The sequence below is a fragment of the Chaetomium strumarium genome, assembly GCF_033439665.1.
Source record: "Chaetomium strumarium strain CBS 333.67 chromosome Unknown B0T15scaffold_8, whole genome shotgun sequence".
In the NCBI taxonomy this organism is placed as follows: domain Eukaryota; kingdom Fungi; phylum Ascomycota; class Sordariomycetes; order Sordariales; family Chaetomiaceae; genus Chaetomium; species Chaetomium strumarium.
This window is the reverse complement of record NW_026944436.1, coordinates 146,319-170,320: the sequence shown is the minus strand read 5'-3', so window position 1 is coordinate 170,320 and position 24,002 is coordinate 146,319. Positions and strand designations below refer to the sequence as shown.

At 56.8% G+C, this 24,002-nt stretch overlaps 8 protein-coding genes across 8 annotated transcripts; 3 read left to right on the top strand and 5 right to left on the bottom strand.

Moving 5' to 3' along the window:
* Positions 1-100: 100 nt before the first annotated feature.
* On the top strand, positions 101-2,655 carry B0T15DRAFT_544127 (uncharacterized protein). Its single transcript, XM_062870046.1, has 2 exons — positions 101-849; positions 909-2,655. Exons 1-2 carry the CDS (start codon positions 304-306, stop codon positions 2,469-2,471), a joined length of 2,109 nt encoding a protein of 702 aa, XP_062717391.1. The 5' UTR covers positions 101-303; the 3' UTR covers positions 2,472-2,655.
* Positions 2,656-3,307: 652 nt separating this feature from the next.
* B0T15DRAFT_317422 (uncharacterized protein) lies at positions 3,308-4,403 on the bottom strand. Its single transcript, XM_062864014.1, has 2 exons — positions 3,630-4,403; positions 3,308-3,572 (listed from the first exon to the last, which is right to left on the bottom strand). The coding sequence occupies exons 1-2, from the start codon at positions 4,174-4,176 to the stop codon at positions 3,391-3,393; spliced, it is 729 nt and encodes a 242-aa protein (XP_062717390.1). The 5' UTR covers positions 4,177-4,403; the 3' UTR covers positions 3,308-3,390.
* A 540-nt stretch (positions 4,404-4,943) lies between these two features.
* Positions 4,944-6,736, top strand: B0T15DRAFT_317339 (uncharacterized protein). Its single transcript, XM_062864013.1, has 4 exons — positions 4,944-5,210; positions 5,279-5,409; positions 5,480-6,052; positions 6,131-6,736. The coding sequence occupies exons 1-4, from the start codon at positions 5,147-5,149 to the stop codon at positions 6,401-6,403; spliced, it is 1,041 nt and encodes a 346-aa protein (XP_062717389.1). The 5' UTR covers positions 4,944-5,146; the 3' UTR covers positions 6,404-6,736.
* A 1,259-nt stretch (positions 6,737-7,995) lies between these two features.
* Positions 7,996-10,941, bottom strand: B0T15DRAFT_405240 (kinase-like domain-containing protein; the record flags this gene model as incomplete). The annotated part of the gene is made up of 5 exons (XM_062865287.1): positions 7,996-8,801; positions 8,862-9,600; positions 9,666-9,825; positions 9,883-10,082; positions 10,150-10,941. The coding sequence occupies 5 exons, from the start codon at positions 10,939-10,941 to the stop codon at positions 7,996-7,998; spliced, it is 2,697 nt and encodes an 898-aa protein (XP_062717388.1).
* Positions 10,942-14,101: 3,160 nt separating this feature from the next.
* Positions 14,102-15,827, bottom strand: B0T15DRAFT_405435 (uncharacterized protein; the record flags this gene model as incomplete). The annotated part of the gene is made up of 4 exons (XM_062865296.1): positions 14,102-14,482; positions 14,541-15,188; positions 15,254-15,349; positions 15,450-15,827. 4 exons carry the CDS (start codon positions 15,825-15,827, stop codon positions 14,102-14,104), a joined length of 1,503 nt encoding a protein of 500 aa, XP_062717387.1.
* Positions 15,828-17,390: 1,563 nt separating this feature from the next.
* On the top strand, positions 17,391-18,996 carry B0T15DRAFT_317244 (uncharacterized protein). Its single transcript, XM_062864012.1, has 3 exons — positions 17,391-17,621; positions 17,690-17,833; positions 17,889-18,996. Exons 1-3 carry the CDS (start codon positions 17,562-17,564, stop codon positions 18,843-18,845), a joined length of 1,161 nt encoding a protein of 386 aa, XP_062717386.1. The 5' UTR covers positions 17,391-17,561; the 3' UTR covers positions 18,846-18,996.
* A 150-nt stretch (positions 18,997-19,146) lies between these two features.
* B0T15DRAFT_514871 (glycoside hydrolase family 5 protein) lies at positions 19,147-20,409 on the bottom strand (the record flags this gene model as incomplete). Its single annotated transcript, XM_062868147.1, has 1 exon — positions 19,147-20,409. The coding sequence occupies one exon, from the start codon at positions 20,407-20,409 to the stop codon at positions 19,147-19,149; it is 1,263 nt and encodes a 420-aa protein (XP_062717385.1).
* A 1,628-nt stretch (positions 20,410-22,037) lies between these two features.
* B0T15DRAFT_487841 (uncharacterized protein) lies at positions 22,038-23,748 on the bottom strand (the record flags this gene model as incomplete). The annotated part of the gene is made up of 3 exons (XM_062866463.1): positions 22,038-22,054; positions 22,437-23,457; positions 23,524-23,748. 3 exons carry the CDS (start codon positions 23,746-23,748, stop codon positions 22,038-22,040), a joined length of 1,263 nt encoding a protein of 420 aa, XP_062717384.1.
* Positions 23,749-24,002: the final 254 nt, after the last annotated feature.

Genomic DNA, 24,002 nt, shown 5'->3' with positions numbered 1-24,002 from the left:
GGTGGGGTCCCGATTGGGCCCCACAGAGCTCTGCGTCGATCCGGCAGGCAAGCGATTGCAGGTGGGAAAGTTCAGAAGATAAGAGTGCCAAGCCTTGCCGAGCAAAAGAAAAGTCCGACAAGTTTAACAGAGTACAGAGCAACGGGACCGCCCGCGCCCACTGAATTTGAGCCCGAGGTTCGTTCTGTAATCCAGCAGTGTTCTATGAACGAGAGGATATAGGAGAACCGAACTTTTGATACGACAACCCGAATCCACGAGATCACACCCGCACTGCGAACCCCCTCTGAGGCGAGGCATTCAATGTTCGTCTGCCGGGCCTGCCTCCGGAGCTTCACGGGAATAGGCACAGCTCCGGTCGCCCTGCGCACTCTGAATTTGCCGCGGAGGACAGCAGGTCTGGTCTATACTAAGCGGCGGACATACCATGGGAAAGTGGGGAGGAGAGGGGTTCAGGCCGATCAGGTCCAGACCGATATACGCAGTGCTCTAGCAAAGCCACCCCCGCCGGAGCGAGAGCGAGAAACAGCCTCCAACAACCAGCCGGCTGCACATGACGAAGAGGAACTGGAATATGAGGCAGCGGTAGCAAACAAGGACAGCTTGGGAAAGCAAAAGTACGAGCAGAAGCTTGAAGCGACAGTCAGGAAACAGCTGGAGCACTTCACAGACCCCTTTCACATTGCGAACTATGTCGACACGGCGCTGCAGAAGGGCAGATTCGATGAGGCTCTCCTTATGGCGCGCCGCGCAAGCCGCAACAAGAAGGTGGAGGTTACCTGGAATCATCTGATTGATTACCAGATGAAGAACCGGCGTCTCCATGCTGCGGTGAAGTTATACAACGAGGTTCGCACTTGGCTTTCGTGCTGCTCCCCCATCTGACCCCACTACTGACTCCTTTGCAGATGAAGAAGCGCGGCCAAGTACCAAACGCAAAGACCTACACCATCATCTTCCGCGGCTGTGCCGAGTCCGTGCATCCGCGGCTGGCCGTGGCCGAGGCCACCAGGATCTACAATTTCATGAACAGGCAAGGCGCTCTCAAGCCCAACACGATCCACATGAACGCGGTTCTCGAGGTCTGTTCGCGTGCCGCCGACCTCGACAGTTTGTTTACTGTGTTGTCTACCTGCAATGAGGGTCTCCGCGCCCCTGACGCCCATACCTACACCATCGTCTTCAACGCCCTCAGACACGACTCCTTAAAGACGAAGAATACTGCTCAGCTCGCCCTAGTCGACGCTGAAGTCAAGCGGGAGGTCGAGAAGAATATTCAGAAAGCGAGGGCCATCTGGGCCGACGTGGTCGCCCGCTGGCGGAGCGCCAAGATCGTTATCGACGAAGATCTGGTCGTTGCCATGGGCAGAAACCTTACTCTGGGGGACTACAAAGACAATGAGAGCATCCTGGACCTTGTCTGGCAGACCATGAAGATCCCGAGACTGGACCAAGACCGGTCGCGCCCTGCTCTACCAACCAAGCCCGATCCCAAGACAGCGGCGGAAAATGATGCGGCTGCCGGAACCTCCGCCACCGCTGACTCGCCAGAGTCGGAACAACAAGAACTAGACACGAAGGACATGTCGCCGAAAGCTCGCAAGGAGTTGGCCGCGTCAACGGCGGACAAGGCGCCTCTATACGCCACGCCCGGGAACAAAACGCTGTCGCTTATCCTCGTTGCCCTTGGCACCGCGCGGAAGACATCGTCTACTTCAAAGTATTGGGACTATTTTGTCCGCGATCTCGGCTGCAAGCCCGACCCAGACAACTACTACCGGTACCTGGGCGCGTTGGTCGCGGGTCACAATAGCGCTCAGGTGGCGGCCCTCATCGAGGCGATGCCGGCCGAGATGATGATCGGCGCCAACTTCCGGACCGCCTTCCGCGCGTGCATAAACGACTGGGCCAGCCCAAAGGCGTTCGAGAACGCGTGCAGGATCTTCGATGTCATGACCAAGACCCAGCGCTACGCCGACCCCCTCGCGGTGCGCCTCTTCCTGCACGTCGCACGCGGCAACACGCGGCACTTCCACGAGAGGATGGAGAAGGACCCGGAGGGCGGCAAGGCGGCGCTCGGCGAGCAGCTGGTCAAGGCCATCGACCGCGTCTGGGAGCCGCTGCGGATCCTGGAGGCCGCGATGTCGTACCCTGTGCCGGATATGACAACGACGTCGCCCGAGGACGAGATGGCGAAGAAGCGCGGGGACATGCAGGAGATCATGGCGACGGTGCGGCGCGCCATCTCGACCATCGACAAGGTCACCTTCGAGCAGCTAGTCACCCACCGCAAGACGGTCAAGCTACTGCTGACGCGGCGCAGCATCCTGCAGAGGCTGGTCCAGCGGTACATTGTGAAGCTGTACCCTGACGGGCCGCCACCCGAAGAAAAGAAACGGGACGGCGATATGTATGACGATCTGGATGACTCGCGAGACTTCCAGACAGACTCGGTTCGCGGCGGGGTCTGATGCGCTGAATCTAATTGAATCAGCAAAGATGGCTTGTACAAATACAAATACCATGCACATATATTTACTCTACTCATGTGATGAATGTACAGTACAATACTATGGGAGCTTTTGTTGTGCTCTCTTGTAACAGTACCGATCCGCGAGGCAACAGTCACAGTCACCCAACATGGATCGATACGGATCGTGCGTGTAGGACTTTTCCATATCTCTATCTGACTTCTTTCGACCAAACCACGCAGGCTCAGCAAAAGTACGTCTTGTATGTACGGGACGATGCTGTGTGAACACTCGGACACAGGCCCGAATTCCTATGGATGCTGGATATAGTATGTGGTTCTTCTACTCCCAAACCCAGACTCCGCAACGGTTCATCCCAAACGTCATGTCATCACTGTCCTCAAAGCAGCGGGACCGGCTCCATGCCCCTCGCAATTGGCCTGATATCCTCCTTTTGTAGCTGATTCACTGGCTCCGACGTCGAGTCACTCATTTCGGTCCGCGACGCAGGCGTGTTCTGTACCTCCTGAAGCACTAGCACTTTTCGCAGCACCTCCGGAAGTACCGGCGACATGCTTTCCTCCTCCTGGAGGCTTTCACAAGGGCTTTCGTTACCGTCACTTGGATGCTGACCGGCTGGACACAGAATGGTCGAGGTAGGTGAGGTCGGCGAGGTCGGCGAGGTTGGGGAGCACGGTTCAGACTCTGTCAAGATTGTATCTGTCGTCTCCCCATCACTAGTTGAAGACCTCATGATGAGATCTTGATACGAGGGCGGCCAGTTTGGATGAGACCAGGACTTTGGCGGGGACTTGGGTAGCACCTCGTATGTCGACACGCCCGAGCCACCTTGGCCTCTGCGAGAGCGAGCCTTGTTAGTTCTTGGGATGTTTGAATGCGAGGGCAACGCCAAAGGGAGCTACTGACTCGGATGAATCAGCAGACATGATCGTCCAGAGGGTCCGGAGAGGCACTCGAGGAGGCGGCCTCGTCGGGGATACGCCTGAGGATACGTCAGCCTGGCTGTCCCATCGACAAGTTTTACCAACTCACTGCGCATGCCATCGTCATCGGAGAAACGGAAGTTGTCATCGACAATTTCTGGATCTCCTTCTTAGTACCAAACGATGGCGGAAATACATCCGACTCAAGACTTACCCCGAACAGCTTTCTGAACCCCAATTCGGAAGGAACTCAAACTTCCCGTGTCTGGGAGCCGTGCAGGGGAGACGGTCAGCATCGGCATGTTCTCCCTGCCCTCGTCACTGAGACTTGATGACGACGACCGGCCCAACAAGGCTGCGCCTCCTCGGCGGAACTTGGCGGGGAGGGTTTGCAGCCCGCTGAAAAGCCGACGTCCTGTGGACGACCGAGCGTGAGAGTCATCTGACGAAGGCGAGGAGGTGTCGGTCGTGCGAGCCTTCTCCCGCAACGCGACCTGAGCATCTTGAGAGCTCTCCTGCACGTCGAGGGCGAAACCGTCCTGTCGGGCAAAGCGAACACCGACTGAGTTGAACCAGCTGCGTTTGGTCCTCAACGGAGGGCCCCGGATGGACTGGGACCTATTGTCTGCCGCGTCCGTGACATCGTTCCCAAAGAGACGAGACGTCTTCCGGCGGATGGTCGCGGTGATCGACATCCGGGAGCGAGCCGTCCTGATGCTCGCGTGCTCGGGCACGATATCAATCTCCATGGGTCTCGGCATCCCTGCGACTCAATGGATGGGCCCCGGGAAAGGAAGCCTAGTAATGAGCTCCAATGGGAAAGAAAAACAAAGTTGTTGGAACTAATGATGACAATGCGAGGCCAAGTCGGCTTCCCAGCAAGACGGTAACACGATACTGGGGGACGGCTCCAACAAGTTGTTCATCAACCAGGGAAGAGAGGAGAAGGTTGATAGATCCATTCTTTTCATAGGTATCTCAAGCCACGTAATTAAGGTAGGCGTGATCAGGACACGAAGACGGGAGAGGGCACCTGCAATGAGGTGGAAGGTGCCGGCCGTGTACACCGAGTTCCAGGTTACCGATAAGCAGCTCGGGAAGGTGCGGGCGCCCTCAAAACAACCCTTCCCGATTGGGAAGAGTTTATAGCAGTCCGCCACTTCCTCAAAGGGTGGACGTCCGACTTGGATCTGACCTGCCCCAAGAGACTTGATACTATCCGTTATCGTGGTTGTACAGCACTTCAACCCCAAGACAGGAGCCGAAGTTTTTTTGATCTTTATGGCGGGTGGTTGGGATGCTTGACTGATGTTGAGCACGGCGGCAGACAAGACTCAATGTTTTATATCGCCTTATAAGGACCTGTATCCCCTGCTCTTGATGGGATGAGCTGAGCGGGCTCGAGATGGGAAGTTGTGTAAAAGAACGCCAAGTTGAGATATTGTCTGTGCGCTGTGCGACGTCCCAGATCCACTGCCAAGCTTCCGAACTTGCTTGGCGCATGCTTTAACTTATAACGTTAGCGTCAATTCGGTGTAAGCAGTGTAAGGGATCTGGCGCGGCAAAACCTCGCTGGCGCGTACCAAGAACACAGCTTCTTTGGCTGTGAGACTTCCAGCTGACCAACATGTTTTGAATCACTACAGCCACAGGGCATTGTATACCCGCGAAAAACCCTTGCGCTTCACTTCGATCAACACATCATTTGAGAAACCTAGCTCTCCCGACAACATGGTATCCAACGGCGATAGCAGCGGCAAAGTCGCTGCCGACTTCGAAAGGATCATCCAAGAAGGTATGTAGCTGCGCGCTCACCTACCTAATTTACACCCGGATCCCGATCGGAAACCAACCTCTGCACAGCTCGCGATCGGAAGAAGAATGAAGCCCTTGCGGCCAAGATCTTTGGCAAAAATCAACGCGCAAGCACCCCCGTCTCCAAGCCTGCGCCTGCCGCCGCTGGCAGCCTCGCCAGTCGCGCCGGCGTGAAGAAGGTTTGACTTCATGTCCCACAGTCAAGCGCATCCCTCTCGCGATTGCCTGCTGACCCAGACTGAACAGCAGCGACCCGTGCCTGACAAGGGCGCTCGCCACAACACAGGTGACATCGACGGCGAATGGACCCACGATCTGCACGACACACAATCGCGAGGTGCCAGGACGAGCGGTAGCGGAGCCGGTTCCCTCGCCGCGCGCATCACCGACGCGAATGCACCACCTACGGGGCCCGCCTCCCAAAGGCGGAAGCCGAGGCAACGACGTGCGGCACAGGTAGCAGAGGCCCTGATAAGGTCAGAGTTGCGATCAGAGCGTCAAGGGCACCCTCAGCAGCCGCAGCCGCAACAGCAGACCTCTTTCACCAATGCCGCGATCCCGACGGCGCCGAAGGCGATGACGACGGCAGCGGCATTTAACAGGGGCATCACGATCAGGGGTCTGGCCGGCCCCTTCGTGGTGATGGCACAGAACTTTGCGCCCGGCACCACGGCCGCCGATATCGAGAGTGCCATGACCCCCGTGGGCGGTATCATCACCAGCTGCCGCATAGTCAAAACACACCCGATCGTGATCGCTGAGATAGTCTTTGAGAGCAAGGAGGGCGCCGACAATGTCATTGCCACTTTCAACAACCAAACAGTATGTCGCCTCCTCGTTTTCGAACCCCACGACAACCCCCAGCGCCGAATTCCTATACTAACCCCTTTTATTTCACAGGCCGACGGCCGTGTCCTAAGCGTCTATCCCAAGGTCGGCAACACGCCAGCCGCCAAGCTACCCGCCCAGCCCACCTCTGATAACGACATGGTCGTGGATGGGTCGTATGGCTTTGACGACCCGATGGACACGGACCCCGCCGCGGGGAGGCTACCGCCGACCGGGCCAGCGGCGGGGGTTAGTAGCAGCGGTCTCTACAGCGATAGTCTGGTCAAGAGGAACCGCTGGGGACGGGGCTTCAGTCGAGGAGCTAGGGGTTTCGGCGGGAGGTGAACAAAGTCCTTTTCGCAGGCTGCTTCGTCTTCAGAGAGACCCTGGACACCATCAACCTTCTGTCATGAATTATTGCTCCATAGAATCCAGTGCATGTCTGTGGGACACTTTCCTTCTGGTTCTGGGGGCGTAAAGGGCACCGTCATTTCGTCGGTTATTGAGCAGGGTGTATGTTGGCGTTTCAGGATTCATGGTAACCTGGGCGAAATAAATCAGGCCGGGACAGGAACATCAACCAACCTGACTCCTCCACTTTAGAAAGCTCTAGCAACTTGCCCAACGGGATAGTCAGTCCTAATGCTCGAGAGAAATCCATGTTCTTATGACCTCGTTCTGCGTACTCTTCTACCCAGACACAAACAGCGGCCAACAACGCAACAACAGCACGAGGTAGCAGAAGCAACACGCAAAACCCAGCCACCCCCGAGTCCACCACTTCCCCCCAGCCCTCCTCCGGAGATCTTCACATCCACGCAGTCATCGCTCGTCACGGAAGAGAAGAAAAGGGAAAGGAACGAAGTTGACGCTCAATGATGAATGGACAATCTGCCACCCTCTGCCCTAGTCAAAGTCAAAAGTCGTAGTGAACATGAAGACATGAGAATGAGAAACCCATGAACAACAACAGCAACAACAACAACAACAACAACAACAACAACAAAAAAAATGAGAGAGAGAGAGAGAGAGAGAGAAATATACAACAGGGAAAACGCTAAGATCCTCGCAAGGCGACCGCCATTTTCGTCTGCCCCTCCTTCAGTGCCGAGGACAAGACAGACACGGTCCGCCCGCCAAGTTTTTGCCCGTCTGTCAGACTTGTGCGCGTCCTCCACTCTACCGCGCTGGCGTCGGTCACTCTGCGGCCAGGTACCAATTGTTTTGCCTCCCTCCTCTCCGTTACCTAGGTAGGTAGTTTCCGGTGGGAACGCCGTCGCAACGGGCGAATTTGCCTTTGCCTACCATAGCTTATTATTGCCTTGGGCTCCGGGCGGGCGCCTGTGCCGTCGCGTTGCAGCTGGGAGTGATCTTCCCATGTAGTAGGCGTCTGGTAAGTCCAGGTTGGCACTCGCTGCGGCGCATCACCCTTATACTCCCCCCGTCCTGGTCCCTGTTCCATGAAGGGTCGGGTGGGCTATCACCGTGCCTTGCGCTGACTAACTCCGGCTTTTGTAGGTGTTGGGCATAGTGCCTCAATGCCACGGGTGGGGAGAGAGGCCCCGCGCTTTGTTGTGGTCGGCTGCCCTGCTAATCTTTGTTTCGCACCGCAGTGTATTGATGTCCTGACTCGGGATTTGCCAGTTACTTGCTTGAGAAGAACAAGAATGCATCCTCGACATCTCACGCCTGGCAGCCGGTTTGACCGGCGCAGATTAGTCAGCCATGTCGGCGCCTCCTCCACCCAAGCGAACTTGGAAGAATGCATGGCTTGGCAAGGAAGACATGATAAGCAGCAGTCTTAACGCCAGCATGGAGGGGGCAAGGTTTGAACGCCGAGATGAGAATAGCAGCCCTAGTAACAGACAGAGGAGAGCATTTCCCCCTGCGCGGTGTACCAATATCCAAACTGCCAGCAGCTCGCCGCCTCCCACTTGTCAGTGCCACTGAGTCTGGCCGCTGCCCATGAACCCTTCCTCCAGCGTTCGCGCTTCCAAGTTGCGAATAAAGTCACGGTTGCCCCGTCCCTGTTGCTGCGCTCGACTCTCTCTCCGCACCGCCCTGCCAGGCGTGTGGTGGTCCATCCCCGCCAGGCCCTCAGGCGGTGGTGGGTAGTACGCGGGACTGGGCTGCAGCCGAATGGGTTGCGTCGGGTCGAGATGGCTGGCCACTCTCTGGATGGCCGCCGGGATCCCGCTCTGCTGCTGCTCCATTGTTGAAGCGCGCTGCCTTGGCCGGCTCTGCTGCGCATACATGCCCGACTGCGAATAGTTCGCCGGCGGCATCTGCACTGGTCCTTGCGCCATGCCCATCTGGCTGTGGGTGTATCCGCCCTGCTGACCACTGTACGGAGGCGGGGCTCCCTGGTGCGCGGCGCCGGGAGAGTACATGTTGTTATTCCCGTAGAGCGGCGCTTGTTGGGAATGGGCCTGCTGCGGATACTGTCCGCCAACCATCGACCCAAAACCTCCTTGCGCCGCTGTGCTTGCCTGGGCTTGAGCCTGGGCAGCTTGCGCTCGCTGTTTGCTCAGCGCTTCCGCCTGTATTTGTTGCTGCGTACCGGGCGCTGGCGATCGATTTAGCGCGCTCGATCTGAGATTCATGGGTGGTACAAACTGGCCCGTGAACTTCTGCTGGGTAATGAACGGGTGCAGCTTCGCCTGCTGCGGTGACCATCTCTCGAGGGGGTTGATAGTCAGCAGACCCCTGACAAAATCGATGAACGCGATACGGTTGTTCATTTCTGAAACTCATCGTCAGCTTTGGTTTGCCCAGATCGTCGGGGCGTCGAGCACAAACGAACCTCTATCGATCTCTGACTGCTTCATGTTCTTCCGCGGCATCGGGTATGCCTTGATGATCTCCGGCAATGTATTCTGCTGGAAATACTTCTTGCTCGGCTGCTCTTTCACACCACGTTCGCGTGAGTACTGCTCCATGCTCTTCAAGTGGTATGTTCGCCTGCCGAATTCGTCCTGCCGCTTCTCGAAGAACTCTCCAGCCTGCTTGCCCATCTCGATCATCCAATTGGGAGGGTTACCAAGCATCTCGACGATTCTGGCCACCTGGTTGTACTCGGACGAACCAGGGAATAAGGGGAGACCAAGGAACAATTCGACCACAATGCACCCCAGTGACCACATGTCGATGGCGGAAGAGTAGGGCAGACCAAGCAGGACCTCGGGGGATCGGTAGAACCTGGACTGGATGTATGTGTAGACAGTTTGCCGTTCATCGCATGCAGATCCGAAATCGATGATCTTGATTATCGGACTCTCGAGGTTCTTGAGCAGGATATTCTCCGGCTTGAGATCGCAGTGGATCAGGCGTGCCTTGTTTAGCAGCGCTAGACCGTTAAGAAGCTGCTGGGCGAAGACGCGGACAAGGGTAGTGCTCAGACCGCGGAACTGGTTCTGCTTGATCAGCTCGTACAGGTTCACACTCAGCAGCTCAAAGACCAAGCACAGGTGCTGCCTGTGAATGAACGTGTCTTTAAGCCGTAGCAGGTGGTGGTCATCGTTCTTGTCCAGCTTTGTGTTGAGCTGGAGGCTTGGTTAGCGCTCACGACTTGCGGAGAGGCACAACAGCGCCCAGCAACCTAACATACCAGGTCAAGTACCGACACTTCCATCATGCTTTGATTGAAGTAAGCGGTGCGGTTCTTGATCACCTTGACCGCAACAACTTCTTGAGTTTTCAGATTTTGACACTTTACGACCTGGCCGAAGGTGCCTTGGCCGAGGACGTCCAGGATCAGATACCGGTTCCTGGACAGTCAGTTAGCTACCGGTGTCGCCTGCCGCAGTATGTGAGATGGGCCGTACTTATGCCCAGCCTCTTCAGACCCAAGGATATCATTGACATAGAGGATGTAGTCGCTGTCCTCATTATCGTAGCCATCGTTTTTTACTCCTTTGCTCGGCTTGGTTAAGACACGGCGAGGGTTGCGCGACGATTCGTATTTAAAGTTTGGGTTGCAAATCCGGTATGTGGCCGGAAGTTGCACAGTGAGGGCTTGCAGAGGCTGTGGCGTGGGTTAGCAGCTGGCTTGAGGTACACCAATCGCTCTAATCTGCCACGCATCAACTCACGCTGATGAAGCCACCTTCGGGGTTGGCTCGCCTAAACGCAGGCTGGTCGTTGACCTTGGGCTTGAGGTCTGTCTGCGCCCGTATCCTCTTAAACTCGGGCACCGGTCCTTTGTCGTTCGGCTGCATGGTTGACTGCGGCGGCGCGCGCTTGGGCGACTTGGGATCAACATAGGAGCCATCCAGAGCACTCAGAGCCGAGGGCGAATACGAGTCCTGCTTCGGCGCATATGGGTTCTGGAGCGGGAGTTGGGCAGCCGGTTGTCGGCTGCTGTAGTAAGCAACTTGTTGCGGGGCGTAGTCCGATGGCCGGGTGGGCGACTGTCGCTGGGCCGGCTGCTGCGAGAAGTGGCTTGCGCCGGCGGACTTGGGGCCGTAGGGCGAGGTCGGAGACATTACCTCCATGGGTGAGTACCGCTGGGCGGCAGCGGAAGGCTCCTGCTGGAGATTGGCCGTTCGGCTGCCCGAAAGGTGATGCTGATGATGGGGCCTCAGCGGGTACGTCGCGCTATTGGGGTTTTGGCTCATGTAGGAATCGTGTGAGTCCGGCATTGGGACGTCGCCGTTTCCATCGCGAATATGGGGGCTTGCCAAGGGCGATGTTGCCGACGGTGACGCCTGGTGCGGGTTGAGGCCGCCCTGGTAGTTGTCGTATTTGAAGCCGGCCGGGGGCTGTTGCGCTGCGTGGGGCTGGCCGCTGCTGCCAAACTCTCGCGGCGACACCTGGCTATTTCCGTTGTATCGCCGCTGGCCGCCGGCGCCGGCAGGCTCATTGTACACCTGCCATTGCTCCATTGTTGCTGCTGTCGGCACGCAGCGAAGTGTGCGCGGTGTGATGTGGTTGTGTTATGATGTGTCGCAGCAAGGCGGGTGAACGAGTTTGGGGTCCTAGGTTGGGCTCTCTCGATCTGGGTGCGGAGGGGACCCGCTCAGCCAAGCAGGAGGCGGGTTGGCCAGGCCCCACCGAGCTGGCCAGCCAAAAGGTCTGAGCAGGGGTAGAAGGGCGCTTGTTGTTATGCTTGAGTGTCCGCGTCAGGATTCGACGTACTTCGTACTTGTCAATGGCATTCTTACCACAGTAGTCATGCAGGCCTCTACTTTCGGAGAATTTAAACAGCTTGTTCGACTTGCAGTGTCTAACCCTTGTCCGCCTCATCCTTGTCGCGGTCAGTACTACTAGTATCTACAGCCACCTGCTTCTCCTCAGGGTATAAATTTATATGACAGGCAAGCCGGTCAACAGCTCAAACTCCATTCTCTCAGCAGCCTTAGGCCCCCTCCGGATATCTCCCATGATATCTGAACCAGGTGGGAAGTCGCGCTCGAAATAAGCTCTCCAACTCTCTTCATGTTTGTGGGGACAGCTTGTCGGAAATGCCATCGGAGAAGCGTTCCAAAGGACGCCGTGGGTCATTTATTACAAGACGAGCATCTAGGGAAGTCCCTGCGATAGGCTTGCTGTCTGGCTGATACAGATGATCTTATAACCATCCAAGATTTATAGTAGATAACATTTAACGTTTTGTAGTAGATAGAACATGCGTCGGGGTTAATAGAGAAGGCGTAGACGTCGAATAGCGTGTATATATCGCTTCGGAGGAGCAGGGCATTTTGTATTCCGTACCGGATTAATCGTCCCATAAGAGCGCCGAGACGGTAGCGTGGTAATTTGCTCACCCCAACCCTGCGTCCTCTTTTTGCTGCTCGAACATAAGAGGGAAGATACGTGCAGCCTCGAAACCAATCCACCGACCAATGTCTTTGCCTAGATTTTCTCATTTTGTCACGACGCAACGTCCGTCTCGCTTAAGGAAGAAGGGGCCCGGGGGCAAGATGTCGGCAATGATGTCGACCATGGCCTAGCAATTGGCATTGGTCATGCCGGCAGTGAGGACTAGGCCGCCAAGCAGGGTATAAAAATCCTGGAGATCGTAGATGAAGACAATGCGGGCGAAAGCCTGCCCCAGCACCCTCGCGCAACATATTGCCCTTGCGAAAGATGTAGAGAGGGAGAGGTGGTGGAGGATGAGTACCGAGGTACCTAGAAGTGGGATTTGGCGGGGAGGTAACTTTAATTTGCCGGTCCTACCTAGGCGGTGAAGTGAAGGCGGTAGGGGCGCCCAGGCGAAGCGCGGCTGACCGGTCAGAAAACGGAAGCCTCGACGGCAACACATGAGTTCCAATGAGTTAGGCAACTGCCTCGATCCAGCAGAAAATCCCAGCGGAACAATGAAGACAGACTCAAGTTGACTCTAGACGAAACATGGCAGACTTCCGGTATGATGTCCCGAGCTGCCAAGGGTCTCCTTCCGCGCGACGCTCGGTTTTAGGCGACCCGGATGGAAGCTGCCAAGTGCGTGTGAAAGTTGAGTTGAACAATGAGAACACCCACCTCGGTTCCCGGTCCTCAGCCCTCGGCTCCCTTCCTTTGCCGCGCTCCCTTCCATATGGACGGGGAGGTCCCGTCAGCCCTGGCACGTCTCCCGGAGGGAGGACCTGTCTAGTGTACTGCAACTACCGTGACCTAGACAGAGAACGTAAAAGGAGCGTTTTTCGCCCACAGCGTGTTATTACTAAACTATTATTACGGTATCTTGATCCACCTCGCAATACGAAAGGTAGCTTGCCACGCTTGCCTACCGTAGGTTCGCTTTGTGGAATACATAGAAAGGAAAGAAACATATTGGATTGTTCCTCGGCCGGTTTATACAAGGCGGACCCTGTCATAGGACATGGGCAATCAACGGTCAAACCCGCCGCACCATTCTTGTCTTCTGGCTGGGCTGGTAGCCACATCCCCTGAGCCAATCAACATACCCGTACATAATTATTGGGTAGGACATGTATCAGGTATTGCAACCAGTTGCCTAGGTATTCAGTCATACCGGTATCTAAGGCATCGGCGAGGATGTTCGCAGCATAGGTTGTGCTAGCCAGCCTCACCAGTGTAAGATCAGGAATGGGCAAAGCCCAGCTAAGGGCCTCAACAAGTGGCATGTAACCTTTGGACCTCAAGGGGTGCGTTAATGTTTGACACCCACAAAGGAATAGTTCAATCACGGAGAGAAATAGCAAAGACCCAATACTTCCATGTCCAAAACAGCCATTTTGATTCCCGGTCAATCCTCTCCCGACCCGAACGGTTCCCACCCGGAATACCCCGGATACTTGCCCAGCGACATCTCGTCTCCGCGCCGTATCCTGCCCTGGAAGACGACTAGACACCTTGATTCGGGTTCAGCTGTTCGTCATTTTGCGATGATAACCCACTTTAACATGGTTGGTGAACGTTGACGGTGTTTGGCTTACTCGCGTGAAAAACGGTCCTTTGACCCCGGCCTATCACCTCAATATTGACAAAGATAAAGATCAAGCCGGCTTTTCCTCCGGTGAAACGCAGACCCTAGCCAGATATATGACATCAGAAATCATGACCTCGTTCAGCTCAAGGAAAGCCACCGGCCAAAGGGTAAAAGAAATTGCCATGATTCGACCAAATGGTATCCAGCGCGGCGAAGAAGAAAAGAAGAAGCACAGAGCATTGAAGCACTCGAGAGTTGGAGCAGAACAGAGAGCGAGAACAAGGTAGCAACTGAATTCGAATCATGCTCGTGACGACGGATCGCTGCCAACCACGAGACAACCATGACAACGAGAAACGCATTTCGCTGTGGGGAGGACGTAATACATCGAATGGAAGAAGGAAAGAAGGCTCCCAAGTTCCCCGACCAGTTTTTCCCGAAAATCAATTTAAGTGACTGCCCGAAAAGGCCCCTCATATCATGAAAAGAAGACGCTTCGAGGCTTGATTGAAATCGCAACGCCCCAGCAACTTTTGAACCTGAACGCGGAAAGACGTAGATATCGGGCCTTCCCGCCAGAACCGAGGGTAGAAAGCGTGGGGTAGTGGGCTATTCCTCGAGACCGCTATTCAACTACGGCGGGACCGGGACCGCTAACCCTGGTAACCAGTAAAGCCGTTGTTGAAATTCTGAGCCGGAGGAGGCTGGTTCCACTGCGCGTTGGCTTGCGGGCTCCGGCCGTAACCGCCGGCACTTGGCGGGCCGCTGTAGCCCATCGGTTGGGCACCGTAGCCGGCGGGCGACTGAGCCTGGGGGCCACCGTAACCCGGTTGCTGGCCCGGACCGTAAGAACCTACGGGAGCGTTAACAACCGAGTTCGGGGCAGTCGATTTGCCAGGATACCTACCACCATACTGACTGAAATAAGTCGAGGGCGTTCCGGGATAACCAGGAGCTTGTGCGCTCTGGGGGCTGTACTGCTGGTTGGGGTCGAACGGGGCAGCATGGTGGCTCGGTGTCTTGTCCTTGCCCCACTGCTCTTGGTCAGTCCTGGACTAAGGCTGTAAAACTATGGGCAAAGGGAACACGTACGCTGCACTTCAGAGGACGGCCGTTAACATTGTAGCCGTTGAGCTGACAGATAGCCATGGCAGCATTCTCGTGGGTATCCATCTTGACAAATGCAAAGCCGCGGTCTGCCTGGAAGCGCGATTCGACGACAAAGCCAAAGTTCTGGAACAGAGGAACAATGTCATTCTGCGTCGTGTAAGGTGTCAGATTACCGACGTAGCAGGTCGTCTGCCACGCCGGAGTTTGGTTGACGATCATGTCGTAACTATGGACGCCATGAGTCGGAAAGTGGTGGTGACCGTACGGCGTAGTCGGAGTCATGCCCATCTGCTGCATGGCCTGCTGCTGTGCAATAGACGGCTGGCCCTTCTGGTTGGCCCAGTTGCAACGGATGGCACGGGAACCGAGCCACTCGCCATCCATGGAGCTCAACGCCTTCTCGGCATCAGGGCGCTCGCGGAAGGCAACGAAACCGTAGCCGCGAGAGCGACCAGTCTTCATGTCCCACATCACACGCGCCTCGGAGACGGAACCAAAGGCCGAGAACGCCTGGAGCAGGACCTCGTCATTGACTTCATTAGAAAGGTCGCCGACGAAGATGTGGAAGTGATTTGATGTGTCTTCCTTGTTGGAGTTGTTGGACTGGTAGGCCCAATTGACCCTGATTTCCTAAAGAGCGCCTATTAGCCGGGGTCCATTGTTTTCCATCCCTCACACGGAGAGGCCAAACATACCGACTGGTGGACACGACGGCCGTTCAAAGTCTGCATGGCGCGTTCAGCAGCGCCCGGGTCGTCGTACTCAACGAAGCCGTAATTGTAGCCCTTGGCCTAAGATACCACAATCTAGTCAGCAAGTGGGGCGCGGAAGAAGGAACAAAGCAGGAGGGGAAGTAGACATAAAGTCACAAACCCCCTCAGCACCACTTACATTCTTGTCGGGGATGATCTTCACGCTCTGGACATGGCCGGTAGTCTCAAAGATCTGGCGCAGGACGTCTTCGGTGACGCGAGGATCCAAGCCTCCCACATAGAGAGCGCGCTTGTTCGGCTCCGGGGCAGCGCGGCGCCCAAAGGGGCCGGCGCTGCCAGGCGAAATGATGCCGCTCTTGTCGCCGCCCGGGCCCATCGGCGACGTTATCGCAGTCGGGATCGGGTTCGTGTTCTGGGGTATGTGCAAGGGCGGCGGCGGCATATGAGCGGGGTTCGACCCGGCATTCTGCCCGTTCTCGTAACCGGGAGCGCCCGCATTGGGCTGGGGCGGCGGGGGCAGTTGACCAGAGGTCGTCGGAGGACCGTTGTCAGCCATCTTCGCAGCGAGGATTGGTACGAGTTGCTAGAGTTGTTCGAGGAAAGAGTAAAAAGACGACGGCGAATGGGACAGCTGTGCAGGGCCTGTCTTGGCAGCGCAAAAACCCCACTGAGGAGACTGCTCCGCAGAAGAATGCAAGCGCTCGGCTTGTGTCGCAGAGAGAATGCGAACGACGCAGCGCTTGTTGACCGAAACAACGAGGCAAGAAGGCAAAAGACAGCGGCAATCCAACCTGGCTGTTCTTCTGCGATACGGTCCCACGAGCGGAGCCGCAGTGTCGCTGCAAAACGGGGTGACCGACGGGTAGGAGACGGACAGCGAAGCGAAGACAGAAACAGCGGCGTGCAATAGAAAGGCACGGCAGTGTAAGTCTGGACTTGAGGAGATGGGCGGCAAAACTAGGTAGGTAGATACACCAGAACGAAGATAAGGAGATGGAGCTGGAGAAAACGACAAAAGAAGAGCGAAAAGACCCGGCCGTTAGAGGAGGAGAGCCCCCAAAATCACAACAGCACCGGCCGATCCAGGAGGATGCTTGACGGAACTCCCTAGTAGAGGTAGGTGGTGGTGGTAAGAGAGCAAGGGGGGAAAGCTGCAAGAGGAAGGGTGCTGCAGGCGTGAACAAAGAGGGGAACGATTTTTGATCGTGCCATTGTCCTGGGATTGGCAAGCATTCAACTGGAGCACCGCTGGGACGTGAGGACGGTCCAGGGTGGTCATAGCGGCGGCGTCCCCCCATGGAACCGCCCTGCGCAAGAGATTGGAAGTACAAGTACATGGAGGGAGGAACCTGAGCATTTTGGAGTCTAACCGGGCATAGAGAGATCAGGCCAATTCTGCCCGTACGTGTGCTGCTCTTTGAATTCTGGCACCGCCGACGGGACACTACATGTTGGCAAATCACTAGATCCTAGGTACCCGTACTGCCCGTCCCTTCTAAGTCCAGTACCGACTCGTTGAAGTGAGACCTTCAACACTTAATTGCGCTGCCGTCCAAGTACGCTGTCTCTCTTATTGCTTGTATACGTACATACTTACTTAGTTGATTTGGAAGTCAACTCTAATCACTTTTACTTGGTGCGCATGGCGGAGACATACGCAGCTAGGCAGTAGGTACACCGGCGGGTGTCTCTGATATGAACGAACCTTAGTATACCTGTAGTGATGAGAACTGGGATCAGGAGCTGAGTGAGTCCGCCGCACTGTGGGACTTCCAACTTCACCTGAAGGCGGGGTCGATCTGTGACCTAACCGGAAACGGTTAGAGCCAGGATCTTACACTACGTCAACCCCATGGGTCGTCCGATCCCTTATGGTTTGTTGACCGACAAACGTGAGGCAAGGAGAAGAGCGCAACTCTCAGCTCGTGTATCAACACGATTTAGGTGACTCGAACCCTGCACAATCAGCGGCACCACGCCTTCGGACAATAATCTTTGACTCCCAGAACTTGAACAAGCGATTCCTCCCCGGGCGAACCTGAAGGGTTGCCGGCTTGAAATCTATTTCGCTTGAGCCTTCTAATTCTCGGCCAACGCATATGAGAGACTCTCTTATTTTGATTCACAGCGTTTGACATCGCACTTCCAGGCCAACAGAGGTTCCAAATCTTACGCAACGGTTCGCGTGCTTTCATACTCAGTGGAATAACTACCACCCACACGCAACTATCGGCCTCCGTTTGCTAGAACCCGCCCTCCCTCAACTTCTCCTAATAGGACGGTGTTGAAGATGGCGGCTCGACGGCCGCCGCTGCCGCTCGACTTGCTGCCGCAAATTGTTAACGAGGTGGTAAGCAAACAAACACAACCACGGAAAGCTCCATGTCACAAATATGCGGTCTGACTGACGGGCTCCAGATCGTCACAACAGGCAAGGCGTTCAAGGCCGCCAAACGAGATGGTAAGGCCAATCCGGCCGAGGTGTCTGTGGCGATTAACGAGCGGATCCCCGCGGCGGTGGAAAGGTTCAACTCTGTTTTGGATGATCTGGAAGCCGATATCGTAAGTTCCCGCTAGAGTAGAGTCGAACCAACAGAGGCTAAATAACATCGCAAAGCTTCGGGCCAAATCGGTTCTCCTGCGGGACCTCAACCAGATTAGGGCGCAGCGCAACCCGCCCCCGCCAGAGCCCAAGCCGGTTGCCCCTCCGGCGCCGATGTCTATCGACTTGACGTCTCCCAAGCTGACTGCGAAGCCTGAGCCCTTGACTGGTTTGCCAGGTCCGACTCCACCGGTCAATCAGGCCAACAAGCCGGTTGCCCCATTCCCCAACATGGGATTTGATAGTGCATCGCGCCAGATGGCGCCGACGCCTTCCCCAAAGATGGCTGCCAAACCGAGAGATGTCAAGGGCCATGGCAGGCCGGCTGGAGCGGTCGGCGGCGTGGCGGCCGGCCGGGCCTCGACCGCTCCGCTGAAGAAGGAGACCAAAGTCCCGGCACCCCAAGTGCCGAGGCCGGGAGTGGCGGCAACAGCACCTCAACCCACCCTCAACCCTTCGGCCCCAATCAAAGGGTCCCCGACTACCGTGCCGAGTAGGCCAGCACCGGCCACGACGAAGACCACGATCAATGCTCCGGGGCCAGCAGCTCGGTCATCGGCCCCACCGGCGGCTGGAAACGAGAAGCTGTTCACAGACATGACATTTTCACCAGCACCTCCTCCGAGAGACCTGCCAACGCCAAAGCAAGGGACGCAACCGCCGGCGAACCCACCAGCGCAACAACCGCAACCCCCAGGGGCCGGTGCTGCCAATCTCGGGGCCGGAGAGCTGCCAGGGCTCAGCATGGAGCCACTCGCAAGGGGCCCGGCGGACGTGGCTGACATGTCCAGCGTGGATGCTAAGATCGACGGGCTCTTCAGTCTGGGCTCAGGCGACATGGAGAATCTCAACCATGACTACGGCTTCGGAAGCGGGGATAACAGCAACTTCAACGATATGTACTTTGCCACGGCCGACAGCAATGGCGGGGCAGGAGATCTCGACGACACATTTTTCAGTCTTAATGGGTGATGGGGGGAACACCGTGGCGTTGATCAACGACTATGGGACAAAGAGTTTTGGGATGCGTAGGCAGAGATACGCAGCTCAGGGCTTCCAGTTGGCTTTGGAGGCGTTAGAAGGTCTTGAGGACTCATTCCAAGGATCAGAACTAAAAGAAGAAGAAGAAAAAATGGTATTAATATTCCGGTTATCGTGTCGCTGTCAGAGCCAGAGCCCAGATGAGCCGAGGGTATCAAAATAAGGTATGGTACACGTTCAGAACTGAAAACGGTAACGGCAAATCGGAACAGCATCATCAACGCCCAGCGCCTTACGGCAGCTGTATCACCTTCCACATATCCCCGAGTTTTCCAGCAAAGGCCGGATTCCTCCAGCCGGACCAGTCGTGGTTCAAGAGGCCCCACGACTCATCAGAATCGACCGTCCCGTCGCGGACGTAATAGCTCCCCTGAACGGCCCACACGGCCCAGTCGGCATCGTTCCCCTGCATGTACGACACCAGACAGCTCAGGTAGCGGTTGTCCTGCTCGCTCAGGCCGTCATACTCGCCGCCCTGCATGCCGACGCCAAACTCGCTGAGGATCAGCGGGCCGGTATAGGCCTTGCCCTGCTCCAGCACGAAGCCGGCAAACAGGCCGTACTGCGTCTTGACCAGATCGCAGCTCTTGAAGGGATCGGGAAAGGTGACGGTGAAGCTGTACGCGTGCATCTCCCACACGTGCTTCCCCTGCCAGCCGCTCGTGTCCAACATGCGGCCGCCGTCGCGTACGTGCAGCAGGTCGGTCGCGCTCTGCACGCCGCCCACGACCACCAGCACGTCCGGGTGCGTGGCGTGCACCAGGTTGCCGGCCTCGGTGACGTAGCGGTACCAGTCGTCGCGGCCGTTGAGGTCCTGCAGCAGGAAGGCACGCAGCTCGTTGCGCAGCGACATGGCCACCACCCCGCGGTGCGACTGCGCCCAGGCCGCCATGGCCTGCAGGCCCGCGAGCCACTCCTGCGTGCGGAAGTACCGGCTGTTTATCGGGTTGTACCCAAACGCCGAGTCCCACCAGCCGTTGCCGTCGGTCAGGTTGCAGCACCACCCGGCGCGCGACACGTGGTTGTCCAGCAGCGTCATGACGCCCCGCGCCCAGAGCTTGTCGACGGCCGCGGCGAAGACGTCGCGCGTGGTGGTCGCGTTGGTGATCCACGGGTTGTGGGACACGACCTGGTCGTAGAGCGCGGTCATGTCGGTCAGCGCAACGCCCGCGGCGCCCGCGGCGGCGGCGAAGGACGCCGACACGGCCACGGCCGGGTTCAGCGCGTGGTCGATGCTGTAGGTCAGGCGCACGCAGTTGAACCCTTGCTGGGCGATCCAGTCGGCGATGGAGTCGATGGACTGGTGCTGCAGGCCCTCGGGGATGTTGGTCTCCATGTGTCCGGCCCAGTTGGCGCAGCGGAACTTGACGCGCTGGTCGTTGGCGTCGAGGATCCAGCGGCTCGAGGAGCGCAGCGGCAAGGCGACGGGGTCCGCGGCCTGGATCAAGGGGGTTAGGAGGCCGAGGACGGCCAGGAGGTGGTGGAGGCGGGCCATGGCTAGCTAGCTAGCTCTGCGGTAGAATTGATGCGTTTGCTGCTTGGGCGGAGCAAGGAACAGACAGTGAGACCAGTGACCAGGAAGAGCAAGCAGACAGCGGAAAGGGGCTCAGGTCTTCAGCTCGTCGTGCGGTGGGGATCTCATGAACGAAGGCCAGATGGAAGAGAGGGAGGGATGTATAGTCCGAAGAAGCGAAGGACAGAGAATCAACGAAAGCATCCGCCGCTTGAGGTGATATGAGATGTATGGGACGTGAACGAGACAAGTCGAAGTCGAAGTCACATTGACAACTCGCCGGATGTCAGGCGCTGGACGAGCTAAGGGGGTATGTGACCTATATACCACAGTAGGTATTTCCGTGTATACCTAAGTAGGTAGGTAGGTACCTAAGTAAGGTTGGTAGGTAAGGTAAGGTATATACCATGTGCAGATCCAAGTCGGTAACTCTTATATTCGGCTTCGTTGGCTGCCTGCCGTCGCCGCAATCATGAAACAACTACAAATCCGCCAAGAAGACGGACATCAACTTGAATGACACGAAATCAACCTCGTCCTGTGCGTTCCAGTGGTGGCGCTCAGTCGACGATTCTTTCCAAAAGAATAACCTAAAGGGTTGACCTCATGTTTTCCACTTTTCATGGTCTCCTTCCCGCCTTCGCTGCAAGGTTACAGCAGTGGCGGGCGACCCCCGCTCATACAACCTAACCGTCCCCGCCATTCTGACTGGGCAGGAGGGTCTCCGTGGCCATGATCTCAGCTTGCCATCGTACGAGAACCACAGCACAACAACACGTGGACGACAAAACAGGACGCAGGTTGCTTTTGCCTGCTTGGTGGCTCGGCGAGATCGAGGCCTCAGCGTCGACAAAGACTCGGGATAACCCGGATTTCCTTCCAGCGTCCAAACATGCGGCTCCGCGCTGCGATTGGGAGCAGGGCGGATTGGAGTTGATGAACGGCAGGCGAATGACGGAGCCGGGGCCGGCATTTCTGGTCTGGGGAAGCAAGGACCCTGGCCGTGCCCTGGTCATGGTTCATTATTATTACTAGTAACGTTATGCAAATCCTGTCATTCGTCCCGACGAAATGTCACCATCCAGACGCTTGTTTGTTGGTGTCCTCTCTTCCTGCTTTGGGTTGGAAGCTGGGAAAACTGGGCGGATCACCAGCCGCGAACCTCGGCTCGCTCCGTCTGCTCAACAGCGGCGAAACCACCCCTGTCGCCTTCAGATGGTGACTCTGCCTTGTCCATCCCTCGTGTTGCCTTTCAGATGCTGCAAGGTCTCCACGGGAGATTGGTCGCCTGGACTTCCAGGGCGCACGATGTGCAAATTGCTCTCTGGGAAGTATCATTCTCGCAAGGTGACAGCGCGGACGCTGTACCGCCAATGCAGTTCTCAAGCCTCGGTATCGGTGCAGAGAAGTTACCCAAGGGGTCTTGAGGTGTGGTCCCATGGACTATTGTGTTGCCCCTGCGGACACTCGACAGGTGACCTGTTGTGGTCAATAGATGCATAGGTACCTCCATCCACATTAAGAACACCAGCCTGCTCTTTGATATAACGTCATTCTACATACCTTACGTGTCCTGCCCAGCCTTTGTATGTACCGCTCCTGATAGGTGGTCATGACACCGAGGGCACTGTTGAACAAGCATGAGATCTCGTTAAGAGTGAAGATGTGTCCATGCCAGCTGAAGACTTTTCGTCTGAAACCAGCGGCTCGACGACCATTTCCATTATGCAATTATGCGCGTCCGTCAGACTGGCGTCTCAACAGCGCTGAAAAACTGTAATTACAGGCTTATTCATCATATACTCTTCGTCAGTCATCAGAAATAAAGTCGAAAAGGCCAGAGTACAACCGCCCCTATGCCAACGTGCTAGGCCGGCAATAAAAAGAAATGCTCTACTGGTGACTGGTGAGAGGCGTCTGGGCTAGGAAGGCCTCCCCCATGGCTTCCAACCAGCAAGCATGAAATGTCCAAGACCCGGGAGTGACCTCTGGCTATGCGAGAAGGGGACGGGCGTCGGCCGTGTTGGTCGCCGGCGCCGCCGTAGTCGCGTTCGTAGTGCCCACCCTGGCTTCTAATTCCCGACGCTTCGCAAGTAGGCTCTTGAAGGCGCCCAGGCATTGCACTAGGGCTTCCTCGTCATGCGTGCAGAACCGGTAGCTCTTCTCGTCCGTAATGATTTGCAGGCAGTGTCTCTTGGTTCGGCTCATCGGATCTGTCTCGACCACGTTGACGATCGACGACATGTAGAGGATGAACAGCACAGACGACTCGGCCTCGTCCTTGTAGAGAATGAAATTCCTTGGCCGCAGCACGCCCCAAGATTTCTTCCACTGCCGTACTCCCCCCTTGCTGCGGTGAAACCACATCCAACCCTGCCAGATAACGCGATCCGGGTCGGGTTCCTGGTGGCTCACACTGGCCCGGTTGACGTTGGCGGCTCCTAATGAGGGCCTGGACGGTCCCGGCGACGTCGACGGTTGCCGAGCCGCCAGAGTCTCGAAGGACGCGCCGGGCATCCGGTGCGCGTCCGAGTCGGAAAAGTCCGAGTGGCTTGCCAGCTCGGCACCCGAAAGCCCGGACGAATCGATCTGTGACGACCGCCGAGCGTAAGATTTGCCAAGGCCGCGCGTCGGCGCTTCAGGTGGTTCGGGGGAGCTTGATAGAAAGCCCTCCGGCGAGCCCACGACGCGGTTCATTTCGGCGGCGTCCACGCCGCTTTGCAGGAAGGTGGGTTGCCGGACCACTGGGCTTGCCAGGAACATCTCCTCTTCCTCCTCCTCTATCCTCGCGTCCTGCCGGATCAGCTCGACCCACTCCTGCGCATCCTTCAGCGTTGGTGCCTGGAAGTGATAGTTTTTCGATGGCGAAAATAGGCCAAATACGTTCGGCCGTTTGTTCTTCGGGTCCTTCAGCAGTGTCACAGCGGTCAATTCCGACAGGTCGATTTTGCGCCGCAGCTTTTCCTCCTTGTCCGACTTGTAGATAGATAGCGTGTTGGGCCGTAGTACTAGGTAGATGGACCTCCATGTCTGCAACACCCCAGTCAGAAATGCGCATCCCTAAACCGGTGCCTGGGTTCGAGGCGCAAGCTCTACCTTTGTCTTCTGTGTGCGCTTCTGCACGTAACCGCTCTTGATGACACGGTCAAACTCGAAGCTGCCGTTTTGGTTGACAGGCGAAAATGCGTCCAAGGCCAGGCGAGTTCTGGGCCCTGCGGCAGCTGGTTGTTGTGGGACGGCGATCGGCTGGGGGGTCTGCTGGTCGGCTCGCGTGCTTGCCGTGATCGACAGAGCCGCCGGTTGCGTCTGTAATTCTGTCATAACGGCGCGCTCACGCAGACAAGCAGATCGAAGCGATGGGTAGTCCTCGTCAGTGGGGTATGAAGAGGCGTGATGTCGGGTCGGTCAGAATCTTGGGAGGGACCATGGTCCAAACGAGGGACAGCTTCAGGGTGAGAAGCGAGGCCCGAGGGCCGCTCAGCCGTAATCGAATGCAGACGGCGGGCGCGTTAAGGGCGCGATTGCACGGAGGGGGAGGCAATGCAACGCCTGTCAATATGTAAGGTTATGTCAAG